This window comes from Zootoca vivipara, chromosome Z1 (assembly GCF_965207765.1).
Source record: "Zootoca vivipara chromosome Z1, rZooViv2.hap1.1, whole genome shotgun sequence".
Taxonomy (NCBI): domain Eukaryota; kingdom Metazoa; phylum Chordata; class Lepidosauria; order Squamata; family Lacertidae; genus Zootoca; species Zootoca vivipara.
In genome coordinates this window covers 7,406,581-7,425,542 of record NC_142583.1, presented here as the reverse complement: position 1 = coordinate 7,425,542, position 18,962 = coordinate 7,406,581, and the positions used below count along the sequence as shown (strand labels likewise).

The 18,962-nt window shown below is 43.9% G+C and overlaps 1 protein-coding gene and 1 long non-coding RNA gene across 18 annotated transcripts in view; one reads left to right on the top strand and one right to left on the bottom strand.

The window, feature by feature from the left end:
- Positions 1-18,962, bottom strand: part of LOC148687275 (uncharacterized) — a 337,005-nt gene that overhangs the window by 89,117 nt on the left and 228,926 nt on the right. The window lies entirely within an intron of this gene.
- The window catches only part of FAM184B (family with sequence similarity 184 member B), a 64,172-nt gene that overhangs the window by 35,534 nt on the left and 9,676 nt on the right, over positions 1-18,962 (top strand). For 15 of the 17 annotated variants that reach the window (XM_060278975.2, XM_088658246.1, XM_035111845.3 and 12 more), the window contains 7 exons: positions 4,842-4,952; positions 6,233-6,334; positions 12,791-12,900; positions 13,021-13,150; positions 15,638-15,850; positions 16,803-16,956; positions 18,523-18,623. In XM_060278975.2, the coding sequence (XP_060134958.2) occupies positions 4,842-4,952; positions 6,233-6,334; positions 12,791-12,900; positions 13,021-13,150; positions 15,638-15,850; positions 16,803-16,956; positions 18,523-18,623 (921 nt within the window). The remainder of the gene's footprint in view (positions 1-4,841; positions 4,953-6,232; positions 6,335-12,790; positions 12,901-13,020; positions 13,151-15,637; positions 15,851-16,802; positions 16,957-18,522; positions 18,624-18,962) is intronic. The other 2 variants (XM_088658256.1, XM_088658234.1) reach the window with 1 other exon arrangement.

Below are 18,962 nucleotides of genomic sequence, written 5' to 3'. Positions count from 1 at the left end.
TATGTTTTTATATATGTTGGAAGCCGCCCGAGTTATCGTTATCATAATTGAAAATGAAATTAGTCAAGAGTGTTGGATGGACTGTTTTAGTGGTCCCCACAGAGATTTGCCTTGTCAACTCCCTCTTCTTGGTTCACCAACAGGCAAACACACTTCATATCCAAAAGCTTTTCCCACCTAGTAATACTGATGCTGGTGGTGGTTTTTGTTGGAGGGGATTTAGAAATCTTCTGTATTGGAATGGCATTTTTCCTTTGTGAGTTCTGTTGTTTAACTGAAAGGGGTGGATACGTTTATGTACAATACATAAGTAATAATGGAAAGTTGTACTGGAGCCCTCTGTAACCCTGGTCTCTCTCTACATATGCCACTGAAGGATAGTTGTCCAACTGTGCAAAAATCTCTGGCCAACCAGCTGCAAACTATGATCAAAATGAGCTGGTGCCTATATCCATAGTTCAATCCCAGACAGCCAGGTCTACTTTCTTTCCACTTATTCCAAACTGGTTGCCCTGGTAACTCCAACATTCATGCAGAATGCTATAGGTATGAGTTGGCAGTGTGCTTTAACTGAAGCCATTGGCTTGTTCCAGCACCCAGTCGCTACAGAAATTAACCACACAGAGGGAAATGTCAGTCTGGGCAGTATTCTGCTTTCACGTGCATTGGAACAGGGACCAGTCATTAATCAAAGTTTGCACTACCACAAGTCCAGCTGTGGATTTGTCTCAAGAGTCCATAACGGGTTTCTGCGCCTTACACACCATAGGGTGGTTGTTGTTTTACAAACTTGTACTGATATTTGGCTTTTGGGGTTTGTCCCTTGGCTGGATTTTTCTGGCTTCCATTTGGTGTTTGTGGTTTGCTGACTAGAATCATAGAATTGTAGAGTTGGAATGGACCCTGAGGATCATCTAGTCCAGGCACAGGCAAACTTGGCACTCCAGATGTTTTGGGACTACAACTCACATCATCCCTAACTAACAGGACCAGTGGTCAGGGATGATGGGAATTGTAGTCCCAAAACATCTGGAGGGCTGAGTTTGCCTATGCCTGATCTAGTCCAACTCCCTGCAATGCAGGAATATGGGGATCAAACCTGCAACCTTGGCATTATCCACACCACACTCCACAATTGAGCTATCTTGCCAACTGGTGGGACTATTAGGCAAATGACCTTGGAAATTCAGGTAGGCTGTGTCTCAGCAGCCGAAGTCTTTCAGCAAATGACCTCTGGGCTGGTTTGCTGTCTGCTCCTGCCTGCTCCCTCCGCATCTAGAGATAGTGTTGTTGTTGTTGTGTGACCCCATGGACCAGAGCACGCCAGGCACTCCTGTCTTCTACTGCCTCCCGCAGTTTGGTCAGACTCATGTTCGTAGCTTTGAGAACACTGTCCAACCATCTCATCCTCTGTCATCCCCTTCTCCTTGTGCCCTCAATCTTTCCCAGCATCAGGGTCTTTTCCAGGGAGTCTTCTCTTCTCATGAGGTGGCCAAAGTATTGGATCCTCAGCTTCAGGATCTGTCCTTCCAGTGAGCACTCATGACTAATTTCCTTCAGAATGGATAGGTTTGATCTTCTTGCAGTCCATGGGACTCTCAAGAGTCTCCTCCAGCACCATAATTCAGAAGCATCAATCCTTCGGCGATCAGCCTTCTTTATGGTCCAGCTCTCACTTCTATACATCACTACTGGGAAAACCATAGCTTTAACTATATGGACCTTTGTTGGCAAGGTGATGTCTCTGCTTTTTAAGATGCTGTCTAGGTTTGTCATTGCTTTTCTCCCAAGAAGCAGGCGTCTTTTAATTTCGTGACTGCTGTCACCATCTGCAGTGATCAAGGAGCCCAAGAAAGTAAAATCTCTCACTGCCTCCATTTCTTCCCCTTCTATTTGCCAGGAGGTGTTGGGACCAGTGGCCATGATCTTGGTTTTTTTGATGTTGAGCTTCAGACCAAATTTTGCGCTCTCCTCTTTCACCCTCATTAAAAGGTTCTTTAATTCCTCCTCACTTTCTGCCATCAAGGTTGTGTCATGAGCATATCTGGGGTTGTTGATATTTCTTCCGGCAATCTTAATTCCGGTTTGGGATTCATCCAGTCCAGCCTTTCGCATGATGAATTCTGCATATAAGTTAAATAAGCAGGGAGATAGTATAGTATAGTATAATCTTCACCTTTCCTGTTTAAATGTATCAAATCCACTACCAGTCTGATGTTATCTGCAGCTTGTCTCATCTTTATAAACCCTGTTTGGTCATTTTTAATAATAGTTGATCTTGCTCTTTGCAGTCTATTTGCCAATATCCTCATTCAGATTTTTGTATGAATGTTTATCAAAGAAATTGGGTGATAGTTGGCACATTGCGTTAGGTCCTTGCCAGGCTTTGGAATAACAGTAATATAAGCCTGGTTAAATAGTGTTGAGCTGATTCCTTCTCTAAAGATCTCATCATATAACTGATATCTTGATCTCCTGTCACTTAGTTAATATGTTTTATACCATTCCACTGGAAAGCAGTCTAGCCCAGGTGCTTTACCATTTGCCATTTTCCCCTAATCCTGGCTTCTGATATTGGAGACATCGATAGTTGTTTTAGTGTGTTTTCTAGCCCTGGTAGTTTTACTTATAAGAATCTTTGTGTTTTATCCAGGAATGTCAAGAGCAAATTGTTTCTAGCTGAACAGGAACCCATTGCCTTTGGGGCTTTGTGTGTGTGTGGTTTTTTTTTTTTAGGGGAAGAAACCCGTTTCTCACTTTGAAATGTTGCTTACTGCAGCTATCCTTAGATTAAATCTAAATTTTCTCATCACTTATTCCCTTTGCGGGTGTTATGGCTATCCTTTTTATTGCTTCTGCTCAGTACGTCTTAGAGCCTTGCTTGGTTGCTCTGAATCATCTTGAGCTGCTCTGCTTTGAAATTTATCGGTCTCCACTAGGGACGAAGCCCTTGTCATCTCCACTCCCCACTTCCCTCCCCAATTCATAGTCTTTCAAGATGAGGCTGAAATATTGTATTCCGTCAGCAAGTTGCTTCAAGGAGGAAGAGTAAGTTCACTAGTATGCTAAATAGGGATATCCTAAGGCAATTTGTACAAGATGAACATTCAGCTCTTTCCAAGTAAATGAGCACTCGGGTTTTACAGCTTCCCGGTGGACTCTGTGAGCTAGGCATTCAGCTCAGGGCTCAGAAGTTTAAATAACTGATTTGTGTAGTAGCATGATACTTCTTGGCTTTGAGTATTTTAGACATACTAGCAGTATGCCCAGAAAATCTGAGTGGCGGGACGGGCATCGAGCATCACATGGGAAGGAAGGAGGCAGGTCTGCCTGCCTGCCTCTCTAGCATTTTCACACACCTCGTGCTCAGCTCAGCTCAGCTCAGTGGAACCTTATGCAGGAGAACTTCCCATCAACTCTTCCTGCCTCTCTGAATGGCATTTGAAATCCTGAGCCTGAAACATTTGCCCAATCTTACCTCTGTCTCGCCAGAGTGGTGCATGCTCTGGTGATCTCCTGCTTGGACTACTGCAATGCCACTCTGGGTGGCTCCCAACAGAATATTACCGGTAAAAACACAATAAAGCATCAAACATTAAAAACTTCCCTAAACAGGGCTGCCTTCAGATGTCTTCTAAAAGTCGGATAGTTGTTTATTTCCTTGACATCTGGTGGGAGGGTGTTCCACAGGGCGAGCGCCACTACCGAGAAGGCCCTGTAACTTCACTTCTCTCAGGGAAGGAACCACCAGAAGGCCCTCGGAGCTGGACCTCAGTGTCCAGGATGAACGATGGGGGTAGAGACGCTCCTTCAGGTATACTGGACAAGTGAGAAGTGCAGTTTTTTTGTGTCACTTTGGGAAAATGTGAAGAACTCTCACAGATCGAAGAATAAAGGAATTGACTTCCAAACCAGAAGGTGGCCTGTGTCATGGGCATTTCTGCAGAACATACCAATCTGACCTGTTAAAAGTACAGGCTTCTATTTGAAGTTGCAACTTGGCAAGGCTGATTATACTCATCTACTGTATGTATGAATGGTTTTACTGGGGAGGGGGCGGAATCAATGATTCAGAGAAAAAGGTTCAGGTGCATAGCTGTCAAGTTCTCCCTTTTTTAAAAGGGAAATTCCCTTATGCTGAATAGGCTTCCTCGCGAGAAAAGGGAAAACTTGACAGCTATGTAATCTGGTGCATTTCTCATCTTCTTCTTTTTTTATGGCTTGTCTAGACAAATCTAAATCTTATGCATGTTTACTCAGATGTAAGTCCCAGCAAGTTCAGTGGGGTTTATTCCCTAATAAGAGGGATTGCAATCTTATTATATGCAACACTGTAGAATGTGAAATTGGGAATGTGAAATTGGGAGGTTGAGAAATTTGTTCCCAAAGAATGCAGCTGCTCCTAAGCTGCACCTGGCCTAGCCTTCTCCCAAACCTGTCAGTTTTTACTGCAGCAGCAGCTGACTTTATTTACCGTAATTTATTCAAGATTATTTCTTAGCATTGGGAAGTCATGGTACAGCATCATTCCCAGGGGCATTCTTGGAGTGGTAGGTGGCAGCCACACACAAAAATCTTAAAATGTAGCCACCCCACCAAAGTCCCTTAATGCTCATACACCTTTGAGGAGACTGAGTGTTCTTGCAAAGATGGGGATATTTCAGATACTTTTCATGTTCTCCCACATGCCAGATTTGAGAAATGCTATTCCTTCCTTTGGGTTCAGTGTATCTGTTTTGAGTGTGTGTTTTACATGTTTAATATTTCTCCCTGTGCCTCTACTCATTGTTTTGCTGTATAGTGTTAAAATATGACAATTGCTTGATTTTTTTCAATTTTAGGAGGTTCAGATACAGATAGAGGAATTAAAAAAGAAATATGAGAATGATATAAGACAGCTACAAAAGGAAAAAGAAGCAATAAATGGAAAGCTAGAAGACTGTTCTCTGGAGGTGTGTAAAGCATAAATCCATCTGTGATCATGGAAGCCGTTTTAGTTTTTCTTCCTACCTGAAAAACTCCTGATGGGATTCACAAGCTTCAACTTATTCTTCAGGAAGGACATCACAAGACTATAGCCTGAAAATATGGACTATGCTGATTGTCATTTAAATAGGGGCCTCATTTGTAGAATGAGTTGGTTCCTGTAATAGTACTAGCAACTCTGTGCAGTATATGATCCAGAGAAAAGTGGTTTGCTATCTCCAAGGCATCATCTGCCCAGTATATTTTAAAACTTTATGGCTGGGAAGTTTTATTTCTTGCTGTTAAAATGATCAGAGGTACAAAACTGTGACCGTTTATCTCCCATGAAGGTTGGAGAACAATCCTGGAAAATGAATTGCATTTGTCACCAATTCTCAGCCCAATCATAAGTGAATTCCATGCAAAAGTCAAATTTCATATTGTTTTCTGCTTGTGGCAGCCAAGCCTTGACACTAACAGAGCATGCATCAGGGAGAAGATGAGTAGGGGAGGGGAGATAAGGGGAGGAGAGATAAGGGGACCCAGGTGGCGCTGTGGGTTAAACCACTGATTGCTGATCAGAAGGTCGGCGGTTCGAATCCCTGTGATGGGGTGAGCTCCCGTTGCTTGGTCCCAGCTCCTGCCAACCTAGCAGTTCGAAAGCACATCAAAATGCAAGTAGATAAATAAGTACTGCTACAGTGGGAAGGTAAACGGCGTTTCCGTGTGCTGCTCTGGTTCGGCAGAAGTGGCTTTGTCATGCTGGCCACATGACCCAGAAGCTGTACCCCGGCTCCCTCGGCCAATAATGCGAGATGAGCACGCAACCCCAGAGCATAGCTGCCAAGTTATCCCTTTTTTAAAGGGATTTTCCCTTATGCTGAATAGGCTTCCTCGCGAGAAAAGGGAAAACTTGGCAGCTATGCCCCAGAGTCGGTCATGTCTGGACCTAGTGGTCAGGGGTCCCTTTACCTTTACCTTTATCCCATGGTTTATTGACTGGGCAACAAGGGGACAGGAGGATATGCTTTTACCAGCCCAAATTTTGGCTTCACACCTAATGTGTATGTTCACTATTTCAGGCTGCAGTCCTATTTAGCTGGCAGTAAGCCCCATCAAAATCAGTAGGCCTTACTTCTGAGTAGAGATGGTTAGGATTCCACTATAAAAAGCATCCTCTTGCAGGTTTAGGATTATATCAGATAAGCAGATGTTGCATCAGTGATGTCCCCCATGTTATGTGCCTTTTTTAATCTTGCTAATTTAGGTTTTAAGGCTAGAGAATTTCATCAGGCAAAACCGAGACATCCCCAAATATGCAGAATTTCTTAAATCTCATGCCAGAAAAACCCAAGAGCGGCAACAGGAGGTAAGGGGTGGACATTGTTGTTATGTTGTATTACAATTAAGTGTTTTAAATTTGTTGTTAGCCGCCCTGAGCCTGGGTTTCTGAACTGGGAAGGGTGGGGTATACATAAAAAAATATTGTTGTTGTTGGTGGTGGTGGTCATTAAAGGGCCAAGCCAGCTTTTTCTGACTCCATATTGTAAATTGCTTCCATACTAGAGGCTGTTAGCATTTCCACAGTATTGCTTTCTGTAATTAATAAGAATCAAAATAGAGGTTCCACACAGTACGAATTTGGCAATACATTATCCTGCAGTGCTCTTACTATGGCAAAGATTCTTGCATAATCATCACTCACACATTAATTCTATAAGGTCTATGGCAACTTCAGTTACAAGTTTATGGTTTGCAAGTTCAGCCTGTTTTTTTCCGCATTCCTGTTGATTCCAACAAGGGGATTAATTGTCACCTGAGTACCCTCTTGGGGTAATTAAATGTCAGCTTCTGTTTCCTTTTGCAAAGGAGGGAGAAGCTGTAATTAATGACTTCTCTTGCTGTGTGTGTGAAATAACACTGCTTTGGTATTCAGAAAGCAAAGGAAGATAGGTAGATTCTTCAGTCTGGTTGGATTGTACTTATCAGCACCATTTCATTGCCAGGTTGGAACTTGGAGACTAGTTGCTTTATCAATAACAAACTGCTAAATAAGGCTCTGCACCTATGGCTCCAGGTTGTAGTTTTAAACTGATAACATGATTTAGTGGTAGAGTTTATCTTCAGGTTGTATCCTGGCAACCTTAGGTTCTTCCACATGGCATTTACTGTGGACTTGGTACTTCTCGTCCATGAAAGTTTTGTGCAGCATCTATTCTAGCTGATGCCATCTCATATTCTCTTCCCCCTCCCTGTTAATCCAAATGTGCAATTTCCATCATTGTTTTTACCTTCTGGATTTCTGCAGAAACCGTAGCCATTGAAGAAGTGAGGAAATAATATGGAATGGCATTTTGATAAGGACAATGACATGCTGACACTGGGCAAATCTTGTGTGTGTGAGCAGCCATGAATCAACAGTAAACTGCTGTGTGGAAGCTCCCTGAGGAGAAAGAAGTTGTCTCTGGGAGACCTAGCAGTGCCTACAGAGGTGGCTGGTGGGATTGTTGCCTTTCATCGCATCCTGTTAGAGCCATTAGATTGAAATATTTGCCTTTGGAAAAGCACAGTTTGCACAAATTCGTGTCATTTCTATGGGAAGCCATAGCTTTTTGGCACCGCAACCCAAAAGCAGGGTACGATTCAAGTTATGAGAGAGAACAGCATAAGCAATGAAGAATTCGCCATTCTTTCAAATGTCACAACTGGAATGGCCACTACAGAGCATATAGGAAAGTGTGCATTTTGCTGAGAGTGTGACTCCCAGCTGAGAGCAGTGAAATGGAACAGGCTTAGTTTCTTCCTCCAGCATGAAGCAGCATGCTCTCAGCAATGCAGTTATCACTTAGGCACAACTGTAAACTAAAAATAACTTCCTTGCCTGTGTAAGGCACATTTTGGCCCAACCCCCAAATTTAGCCTATGTGGAATAGACATAAATGTTACAGCTAAAGTTGTTATAATTCAGGTCATTTTTTTAATACCCAGTCACTCTTGCTGATAATTTGCCAGATACTTGCTTAATACAATGCAACTTTCCAAAAGAAGGTCCATTATTCTAATAAGTGAAGGGGAAACTCGCTGCAGGGGGGTGAAAAGGTGAAATAAGAGTTTACAGTTCCAGCTAAGTTGTAATGCCACTTTTCTTTGGCAAACCATGCTTAAAGTAGCTCCCAGGCATAGCAACATTTCAGGATAATTCACTTTAACTATTGCAAGGCAGAGGAATAATCCAGCGTGTGTTTGCAATTTGGTCTCTGGTTCCTCTGCCCCTTCAAAATCCAGCTTGCACTTCTGGGAGTTCTCAGTCCACATACTGTTTAAGCCCGCCTTGTAGAATTTTAAGCATAACCTTGCTGGCATGTGAAATAAGCGCAATTGTGCGGTAGTTGGAGCATTCGGGAAGGAGATACAGAAGTATAATCAGTTGTACCAACAGGCTAAAAAACTCTTTCTATCCGTGGGCTCTTAAGCTGCTGAACGGAGAATAATATAGTGCAACTGACTTTGGGGTTTGGTGTGTTGTGCGACAAGCACACAGTGCAATGAAATTAAGTGTTTTGGGGGGGCTCAGTTAATTTCATTGTACACAGGTTGTACATTGACAATAAAGGTATTATTATTATTACTAGTCTCATTCAGCCCGTTAAGAAAACGGGCGCTAGAGGTGCGACGGGGCCGCGGCCTTCCCTCCCTTTCTGCGCTCGGCCGTGGGGCGCGCCGAGAACACAATTAAACAAAGCGCTCTCCCGTCGTGTCCCGCGGCCGAGCGCAGAGAGGGAGGTAAGGCCGCGGCCCCGCCGCTCCTCCCACAGGCCAGGTAGGGTTATCAGGAGGAGGCGGCAGCGGACCAAGATGGTGGCATTGGGCTCCGGGGCTGCGGCCCGTGGCGGAGCCGGACCGGGCTCCCGCCGCGGCGGCCCCGGAGCCCGATGCCGCCATCTTGGTCCGCCGCCGCAGGGGAACAGGAGGCAGAGGGTTGAGGGGCGGAGAGAGTGTGTGCGTGTGTACGTCCCGCTTCTTCGTCCAGTCCCTGTGTCCGTGGGGCACATGCGCATTAGCGCGGACACAGGGACACAGGGAATCTGGACGCAGAGACACAAGGACTTTATTATATAGGATTATTATTATTATTATTATTATTATTATTATTAGGCACAGGTAGACAGTGGTCCACCAGACAGATATTTCCTGCCCAGCTCTCACACAGACAGACACAGACACAAATGTTTGTGTAGGCCCTCTATTACCTCTAGTCAAGCAGGCTTTGCAAGTTTTTGAAACCATTTAAAAACCTGTGAAGTCAGTTTAGCAGAGACAAAAGTGAAATGAGTAAACCCACCACAGGCAACTATTTCTCTAACACTGCCTGCCTCCAGGCTTAGCTAGACTTGCTCAATTAATTTGTACCCGGCTAATTTGATCTTTCTGTTGGCATTCAGAGTATTTTCACTCATTGATTCCTCCCCTGGTACCTTCTTAACCTACAAAAGCACAACTGGAGTTCAGATGCTCAGTTGTCTCCATAAATGTTTTATTTGCAGGATCTGAGATGAAAGGATTTCCCCCTTTAAATGAGGGAAATGTGAACTGTTAATCCCTAACATTTTCCTTTAAAGTTATTCTGTGCAACTTCCGCTGACTTCATTATTAGAGCTCAGGAGGAGGAGAGGCCCGCGGGGGCGCATTAACATTTATGTGCTTCACACCTACACACACACAGGAGGGTAACAACTATCAGCAGCTAACTAGGCTAATTTTGAAAGGAAATAAGCACCCCTGCCTCTCTGGATTTGTTTGTTTTTCTCTTGCCTGATCAGAACTGGGACTGCCGGTGAAAAGGAAATACCATCTTTCCTTTCCTTTATTTGTTTCATTGCTTTATTTATACATGCAGCTTATTTCTATATCGTCTTTTGCACAGTGGCTCCAAACAGGGGAAGAAAAAAAATGCTGGGCAGGGATTAATAATAATAATAATAATAATAATAATAATAATAATAATAATAATAATTTACAGTGGTACCTTGGTTTATGAACACAATTGGTTCCGGAAGTCTGTTCATAAACTGAAGCGTTCATAAACTGAAGCGAACTTTCCCACTGAAAGTAATGGAAAGTGGATTAATCCGTTCCAGACGGGTCCACGGAGTACTCAACCTGAAGCGTACTTAACCCGAAGCATGGGTGTAATTGGTTCCGGATGTCTGCTCATAAACTGAAGCGTTCATAAACTGAAGCCAACTTTCCCATTGAAAGTAATGGAAAGTGAATTAATCCGTTCCAGACGGTCCACAGAGTACTTAAACTGAAGCGTTCATAAACTGAAGCGAACTTTCCCACTGAAAGTAATGGAAAGTGGATTAATCCGTTCCAGACGGGTCCGCGGAGTACTCAACCTGAAGCGTACTTAACCCGAAGCATGGGTGTAATTGGTTCCGGATGTCTGCTCATAAACTGAAGCGTTCATAAACTGAAGCCAACTTTCCCATTGAAAGTAATGGAAAGTGAATTAATCCATTCCAGATGGGTCCGCGACGTTCGTAACCTGAAAATTCGTAAACTGAGGTGTTCGTAAACCGAGGTTCCACTGTATTATTGATACCCCGCCCATCTGGCTGGGTTTCCTCAGCCACTCTGGGCGGCTTCCAACAGAACATTAAAATACAATAATCTATTAAACATTAAAAGTTTCCCTAAACAGGGCTGCCTTCAGATGCCTTCTAAAAGTCAGGTGGTTGTTTATTTCCTTGACATCTGATGGGTGGGCGTTCCACAGGGTGGGCGCCACTACTGAGAAGGCCCTCTGTCTGCTTCCCTGTAACCTCGCTTCTCACAGGGAGGGAACCGCCAGAAGGCCCTCGACGCTGGACCTCAGTGTCCGGGCTGAACGATGGGGCTTCAGGTATAGAGTCAGGCAGTTCCTTAGTTGATCCCAAGTTGATTAGGGCTTTAAATGCTGAACCCAGAGACTTGAACTGTCCATGGTAGCTTATTGGCAACCAATGCAGCTCCCACAGCTGAGGTGTTCTTGGGTGTCGGTGGGTCCCTGGTCAAGATCCTGGGTCGCTGCATTCGGCACCAGCTGCAGCTGCCAGATTAAGCCCAAGAATCCAGTTTTGAAATTACCAATTTCAGGACTGCAGTAGCCAAGCTCTCACAGCCTAATAATAGCCATTGCTGTTTTAGCAACTGAAAGTTGGTGGGAGGCACTTTGAGCCACAGAGTCCACCTGAACCTCAGTCAACAGTGATAGATCCAGGAGTACCCTCAGACTACTGGAGATGTCCAAATGAGCATGTTTTATTGGTGTATTAAATTCTATTTTATGGATATTGACTGGTTTTATTGCTGTAAGCCACCTGATTGTATTTTATGAAACAGCAGGTTATAGGTTTTCAAATAAATAAATCACAGTGGCTTGAATAACCTTGCTTAGTCTGGGAAATTTAGCCGAGACCAATAGTAATATGCTTGCTATGGATGTCTGGCAACAATCTCACTGCTGTTGCAATTATAATATTTATGAACAAGTGAATAAAAGTTTTATGGTAATAGCATACCAATATAGACTGTCAGAGTGCTGTCAGTGGCTCACGGCTAGTTGCCCAGAGAAGTATAAAGACAAGGAAAAGTTTCTTACGGTCCTTTTTTATTTCAATATTATAGGGAGAGGCTATAGAACCCAGCCTCTTAGATAATGGCGTTGTCCTGAGTGACTCTCCACCCCGTCTCTCCCACATCCTCATTCCTCATTCTTTTCTTCTTCTTATATAAATATTTTTTATTAATTTTTTCATTAATAATACTCCAATGAATGCAATGCCAAATCATGCCACATCATAATACAAATAATATAGCCAATTATACATTCCAAATGACTTCCCACGTTCTGGCCAGTCGGAGAAAATTTCTGTTTCTAGTTCCTGCTTTTTCTCTAGTCTCCACCCCCACTGTTCAGCCCGGACACTGAGATCCAGCGCAGAGGGCCTTCTGGCGGTTCCCTCATTGCGAGAAGTGAGATTACAGGGAACCAGACAGGGGGCCTTCTCGGTAGCAGCACCCGCCCTGTGGAACACCCTTCCATCAGATGTCAAGGAAATAAGCAGCTATCCTAATTTTAAAAGACATCTGAAGGCAGCCCTGTTTAGGGAAGCTTTTAATATTTAATGCTGTATTGTTTTAATATTCAATTGGGAGCCACCCAGAGTGGCTGGGAAGACTCAGCCAGATGGGCGGGGTATAAATAATAAATTATTATTATTATATAAGGAAACCACATTTGACTGTCAACCCGTGTGTGTGTGTGTGTATCTGACAAGTCAGTTCGTTGCAGTCATTTTTATTCTGGTCTGTGGGGTGTCAGGGAGAGGAGAACACAGATCAAAGAAAGATCAAGAGAATTGAGCCGTGGAGACTCATACGACAGAACCCTGAGGTATTTATGCTCAAGGGCTGCGTTGATTTCTTCCCCACCACCCCTAAAACCCATCCAAGGGGTGTGGCAAAAAGCTTCCACATGTCACAAAGTTGAGGCAAATGGGAGGAAAGGGATTGCCCTACCTAATCAACAGTCAGCAGGCTGGGGAAATGTGGCACTTCCATTTCTAGGTGGCCACAATGCCTTTGAAACGTCAACCTAGTACTCTGAGAATATTCCCCCTCCCTACATACATTCTGAGAGGGAAAATGGTAATGGGGGGAGGGTGTGTATTGATGAGGGAGGGAACGATTTATTACACTGCATTTGAAAAACTTGGGAGAGAAGGCTTAGTATGAAGTATAACATCATAACGGAAGCTTTATCTTGGCATTCATTGTTTAGTCCCAGGACGCATCTGTGAAACAGAAAGACATCTCCAAACAGCATAAAGAGAGAGCAAAAGGCAGGGAACAGCCAGCAGCTCCTGGTGCCAAAAATGAAGAGAAGCCAAGGTATTTGGGGGGGGGGCAGTCCTAATCCACCCTAAAGGCTGTAACCTTCAAGTCTGGTAATTATTGTGTCGGAAGGTACTGATATTCTTTTCATAATGCAACAAACGCTCTTTCTTCAAGGTTGGACTCTGGAGGTGCACCAAAAACAGAAGTCAGGCATTCCCTTGCCGGTTTCCAGAAGGAGAAAGCCAAAGAAATGCAAGCTTTGCAAGAGGAATGGTACTACCAAAAGACAGAATTGCAAGCTCAAGTACAGTGGCGAATTCTGTATTGATATTTCATGACAAATGCATTCCTTTGAGCAGCAGGCCAGCTACATATGTCAAACTCAGCCCAGTGCATATAGAAATGACAGTACAGTGGTACCTCTACTTACGAATTTAATGCGTTCCGAACGCACATTCATAAGTCGAAAAAATGTGTAAGTCGAATCCCATAGGAATGCATTGGGAGAGAAAATCCGTAAGTCGAAGCAACCCTATCTAAAAATTCATAAGTAGAAAAAATCCTATCTAAACCAAATCCAAGATGGTGGACGGAGCTCCATTCGTAGGTAGAAACATTCGTGAGTCGAGTCATTCGTAAGTAGAGGTACCACTGTAAACCTCAGCCATGGGATCGAAAGCCCTGTGCCTTCAGCCGCGCTATAATTGTGTCACACATAGAAGTCTGCCTCTACAAGTTAAAGAAAGGATCCTTGTCAGATCTGAGGTCAGCTGCAAATGACGACTCCTAAGCTTTCAGCTGAGAACTTACCTCCAGAGCTTTTGCAAGGACAAAAATTGGAATGAGATCGAATACATTGTCCCAAGCTCCTTGTAGAATAGGCAGGATCCATGGAGCATAAGAACATGGCAGGCACCTCTCCATTTTGGCTACGAGAGGATGCTCCAAGCAGAAGATCTCTTTTGCTCATGGAGAGAAACTTTCAGGTTAACTTGGCTTCATTGCTATGTGGAGAGTTGAACACAGATGGAAAAGGGGATGTGTTTTATTGGAGGTCAGGGAGTTTGAAAACACAGATAGGCATAAGAACTGAGAATTTAGATGCTATAAATAAAGCTTAGCTGACTTTCATCAGAATACTTCATTGGGAGCATAGGAATGACAGTAAAAAAAAAAACCCCACCATTATTTCTTAAAACTGCTTTTTGACCCAGACATCAGTTGGGGCAACAGGCTATGCAATCCCAGTGACCAACAGTAATTTATTCCAAGCAGCTAGTTTTCACTGGCTTGAAGTCAGCTATAGGTTATGTTGAATTAAAGTCATGTAAGCAACAATCCAATTTTATCTGTAAAATAACACACTGGTATTAAACACAGGCCCATGTACAACAGGCCTCTTGCCATGGGTTCCTCAGCCTATGGAACCAAGCTGTCCATGGAAAACTTTGTGAGTGCTGGCTTATTTGGAAGGGATGGTTCCGTCTCCTCTGGCTAAAAACATTAATCATCATCACTCGTTTGTTTGTGCCAAACAAAGTTGCTCAAGGAGTAGCAGAGCCTAGGAAAAGAAGCAGCATGGAAGGCACATTCCATCTTACCTGGTACCTGCCCTGCCCACCAGGAAATGAGAGATCTGCAATGACAGAGGATTCTGATGGGCGAAGTGGCGCATCCCGCTTTGCTGCCTGAGGCAAATTGGGAACATGCTGCTCCTGCCCTGCCACTACCTAAGTCTCCCTTACCTGGGCTGCATGGTGGCACTCACGAAATGATGACAGCGATGGGTTTCAGTGAGATCTCGCGAGGTTCCGGCAAGATCTTGCCAGAAGCCAGGGCTGCTGCCACTTCTTTCTACCGGTGGAGGCAACCGAGTTGGCAGGGCACCCATGGGGGAGCCACTGTTTGGGTTACTGCTGCCTGAGGCAGCTGCTTCATCCCACCTCATGGGTGGGTCAGCCCTGCTAAGGGGACTTCCAAGGAGAGAAGCAACACACAGCGTGGTCTGGTAGACCCAGCAGTCTGGGAGCACACTTTGCTCAAATGGAAAAGCCAGGCCAGAACGTGCCGCTTCAAGAATTTACAGACCTCTCTCGGCTTACAGTCTTGTGCCTGCCAGCCTACTTTAGAATGAATGGATGAGTCTGGATAAAATCAGAAGGTTGCCCCTCCCCCCTGACTTAGAGTAACAAGAATCTCCCACAGGGTTTCTTGAAGACCTTGAGCACAATCCTGAGAAAGCTCAATGTACAGTCATACCTCGGGTTACAGCTGCTTCTGGTTGCGTCTTTTCAGATTGCGCTCAGCGCCAAACCCAGAAGTACCGGAACGGGTTACTTCTGGATTTCGGCGTGCACACATGTGCAGAAGCACTAAATTGCTCTTTGCGTATGCACAGAAAGGCCGAATTGCAGCCTGCGCATGCGCAGACATGGGTTGCGAACACTGTGGGTTGCGAATGTGCTTCCCGCAAGGATCAACGTTTGCAACCCGAGTGTCCACTGTACTTTGTTGCCATTAAAATTACATCTGAAATAGTTACTTGTTGGAATCATGCTCGAAGCATGCTCCAGTTTTTGCAAGCCAAGCAGGGATTTCTGATCTTGCTGCTGGTGGTTTAAAATCTGATGTAAGATTGGTAGAAGCAAGTAAGTCTAGCTTACCTGAGAATACATTTTCAAAGAATAATAAAGGATATTTTCCTTTGAATAAGTTATTCTTGAAAGGGCTTGTGATGTTAGGTAACTGCTGTGGTTAATGACTATGTCCTGTTGGATTCTAATATTTGAAGGTTGCACAGCTGAAGCAAGCTTTAGAGCAGCAAGCAAATGCTTTCAGGGAAGCCCTTGAAGAACAGGAGCTACTGTCCAGTAAGGAGAGAGAAAAGCTTCTGCAAGATCTTCAGGACACCATTAAGCAAAGCCAAGATATTAAAATGCAGCTGGAGGTGTCTCACCAAAGAGCCATAAATCTCCTGGAGAAAAGCAAAAATCAAGAGCTGGAGGTTAGATTTGTACGGGCAGTGCTGATTTATTTACGTTAATTCTGAGCCTTAACCATTGAGGATCAAAGTCACAGCAGATAAATGTTCACCCAGCTTCTGGGCATGGCAGTTGTGTTCTTGGATAGAGATGGGCATGAAAGCGAGCAACATACATAAAAGAATTTAGCTCTGAGAGATTTGGATGGTTTACTGTGTATTCCTTTACGTGTCTACTCAGAATGCTGTGGAAATCACTGGGGCTTGCTCTCAAGTAAATGGATGGAGGATTGCAGCTTTATTGATCTTTCCTGGTTTCTCCAGACCAATTTCCTCCTAACTAACCAGTGCAAGAAAAGGCTAATGGTTGGGTCTGATCTTAACCACGATTAAAAGGCTGAGAGGTCTGCGGAGCAAATCTCCTCTCAGCAACTCGAGATTTAATCAATGGCATCAAATCAAATCCATCTGACTCCCTCCAAATCGAGGGCTATAAGACTATTAATCTGAAAACAGAAATCCACAACTGTTACAGAAGACAGCCGTGTTGGTCTGAGTCGAAGCAAAATAGAAAAAAATTCCTTCAGTAGCACCTTAAAGACCAACTAAGTTTTTATTTTGGTATGAGCTTTCGTGTGCATGCACACTTCTTCAGATACACTAGAAACAGAAGTGTCAGAATAAGGGTCATATAAGGGTCTGGCACTTCTGTTTCTAGTGTATCTGAAGAAGTGTGCATGCACACGAAAGCTCATACCAAAATAAAAACTTAGTTGGTCTTTAAGGTGCTACTGAAGGAATTTTTTTCTATGTTACAGAAGAGTAAACTAGAACAGACTTGGGTTATTTGGGTAAACTTGAGAACCAAAAGGATTGAGCCAACAGAGTTCAAATTTAAACATTCCCTCGCTAAAAATCAGTCAACACTTCCACTTACAAACAGGAGTTTCAGGCTTGAATTTTTCCTTGTTTGCAGGAAGCAGAGGAGTCCTGGAAGCAGAAATATAATGACGGCTTCAATATCCAACAGCAGTCGCACAGCCTAGAAATGCAGGCATTGGAAGAGAAGGCAAGAGAAGAGTTGGAGAGCAAACTTGAGAGGATACAGAAGCCACAGTCACTGCTGATAGGTAGAACATTAAACACGTGTCCCTTTAGTAATGACTAGGGCACTTGGCAATTATTCACTCAATTGTTTCCCTTGGGTTGTATTCAACTAAGTTTTACTCAGAGTAGACCCACTGAAATTAATGGACTTAACTAATGAAACCTGCCCATGATGGTACCTGATCCATGGAAAGCTGCCACTTCCACCTATTGCCACGTGGAAGGTTTGGCTCTCTACCATGCTAGGAAGCATCCATTTCCCCACTTCTTCTTAACACATAATAGTTGCCAAAGTTTCAATGCGGAAATTGTTGGAAGTGGCTGCTTACTACGGATCAAGTAGCACCATGGGCAGGTTTTTCACACAATGTGTTCAAGTGGTTGTGAGAATAGGCCCCAGAATGATTCTCTGATGAAGCTGCTGCTGTTGTTTTAAATGCCAGTTGTATGTGAATAATAGCTACAACTATGCAAGTAAATAAATTGTCAATGTTATGAGTCGAAATTTGGGGTGGGGTCCTTCCCCCCCCCTTTTACAAAATCTTCTGTCCATGCAGAAAAGCCCTCTTCTCCATTTCAGCCGCCTTTCGGGGCCACGAGAACAAGAATGCAAACACATTGCCTCCTTTTGCAAGTGGCAACCACCACTTTCAGGAGCGGGTCTGCAGTGTGATGTACGGCAGGCAGATTATCTCCCTGTTGGCAAGAGAGGGAGGGATGACAGTTAGACAGCAAACAAGTATTCCCCTGACCTCAGGGAAGCCCATTGACTTTGAAGAAAAGGCTTATCCTCCAAAGGGCAGCTTTTGTTTAGTAGAATTAGTAATAATAATAATAATAATAAAAACAACAACAACAACAATAATAATAAGTGCAGCCCTAATATAATTGTCCTGATGCAGAAAGAGAGATCTATGTGCAGAAACAAGCTTCACTCAACCAGCATCGATACAGAGGTGTGTTTGGATGCACATATCCATCTGGGTTCACTAAACTGAGCCACGTGTTCCTGCATTGCAAGGGGTTGGACTAGATGACCCTCGGGATTCCTTCCAACCCTCCAATTCTATGGTTCTATGTACACATGCACATGTGTACATCACATCGTTCTCTGCTTCTTTGATGTCCATTTAGTACTTACTACCAAAGGTACCCCTGACCATTAGGTCCAGTCACGGACGACTTTGAGTTGCGGCACTCATCTCGCTTTACTGGCCGAGGGAGCCGGCTTTTGACCACAAACAGCTTCTGGGTCATGTGGCCAGCATGACTAAGCCGCTTCTGGCCAACCAGAGCAGCGCACGGAAACGCCTTTTACCTTCCTGCCGGAGCATTACCTATTCATCTACTTGCACTTTGACGTGCTTTTGAACTGCTAGGTTGGCAGGAGCAGGGACCGAGCAATGGGAGCTCACCCCGTCACGGGGATTCGAACCGGCGACCTTCCGATCAGCAGGCCCTAGGCTCTGTGGTTTAGACCACAGCGCCACCCGCATCCCACTACTTACTAGGATACTGGTACGTAAAAGCTTCTCCCTGTTTCAGAAGAACTTCCCTGCATTCCTTCACATGTTTGCGTTTGTTTCTAGAATCTCTGAGAAGAGAGCTGTCTGAGCAACAGATAAAAAATAAAGAAAAGGACGAACTCCAAGAGGAACTAAAGGCTATGATGACTGCGAAGAGGCAGCAGGCAAGCTTCTTATTTCTCTACTATTGACCAGATGCCACAAACAAACTAATCTTGATCAGTTGCAACGAATCTTGTTTAAGATTTTATATGGCTTCTACTGTTTTTTTGGGAACAGAGTTCTCAGTTCAAAAGCCCATCAGTGTACTTTATATTTACTATATATTATAATAAACTTGCCACTATTGACAGTACTTTGGAATTCTATCCACATGGGCTTGTGTTAAATTTTACACCAGTCACCCAAATTCTGCATCGAGAGCAGAATTCTCTAGCCTATATACTCATTGATTCATTCATTCAGCCTTTATTGGCATAGGTTAGACAATAAAATCATAAAAA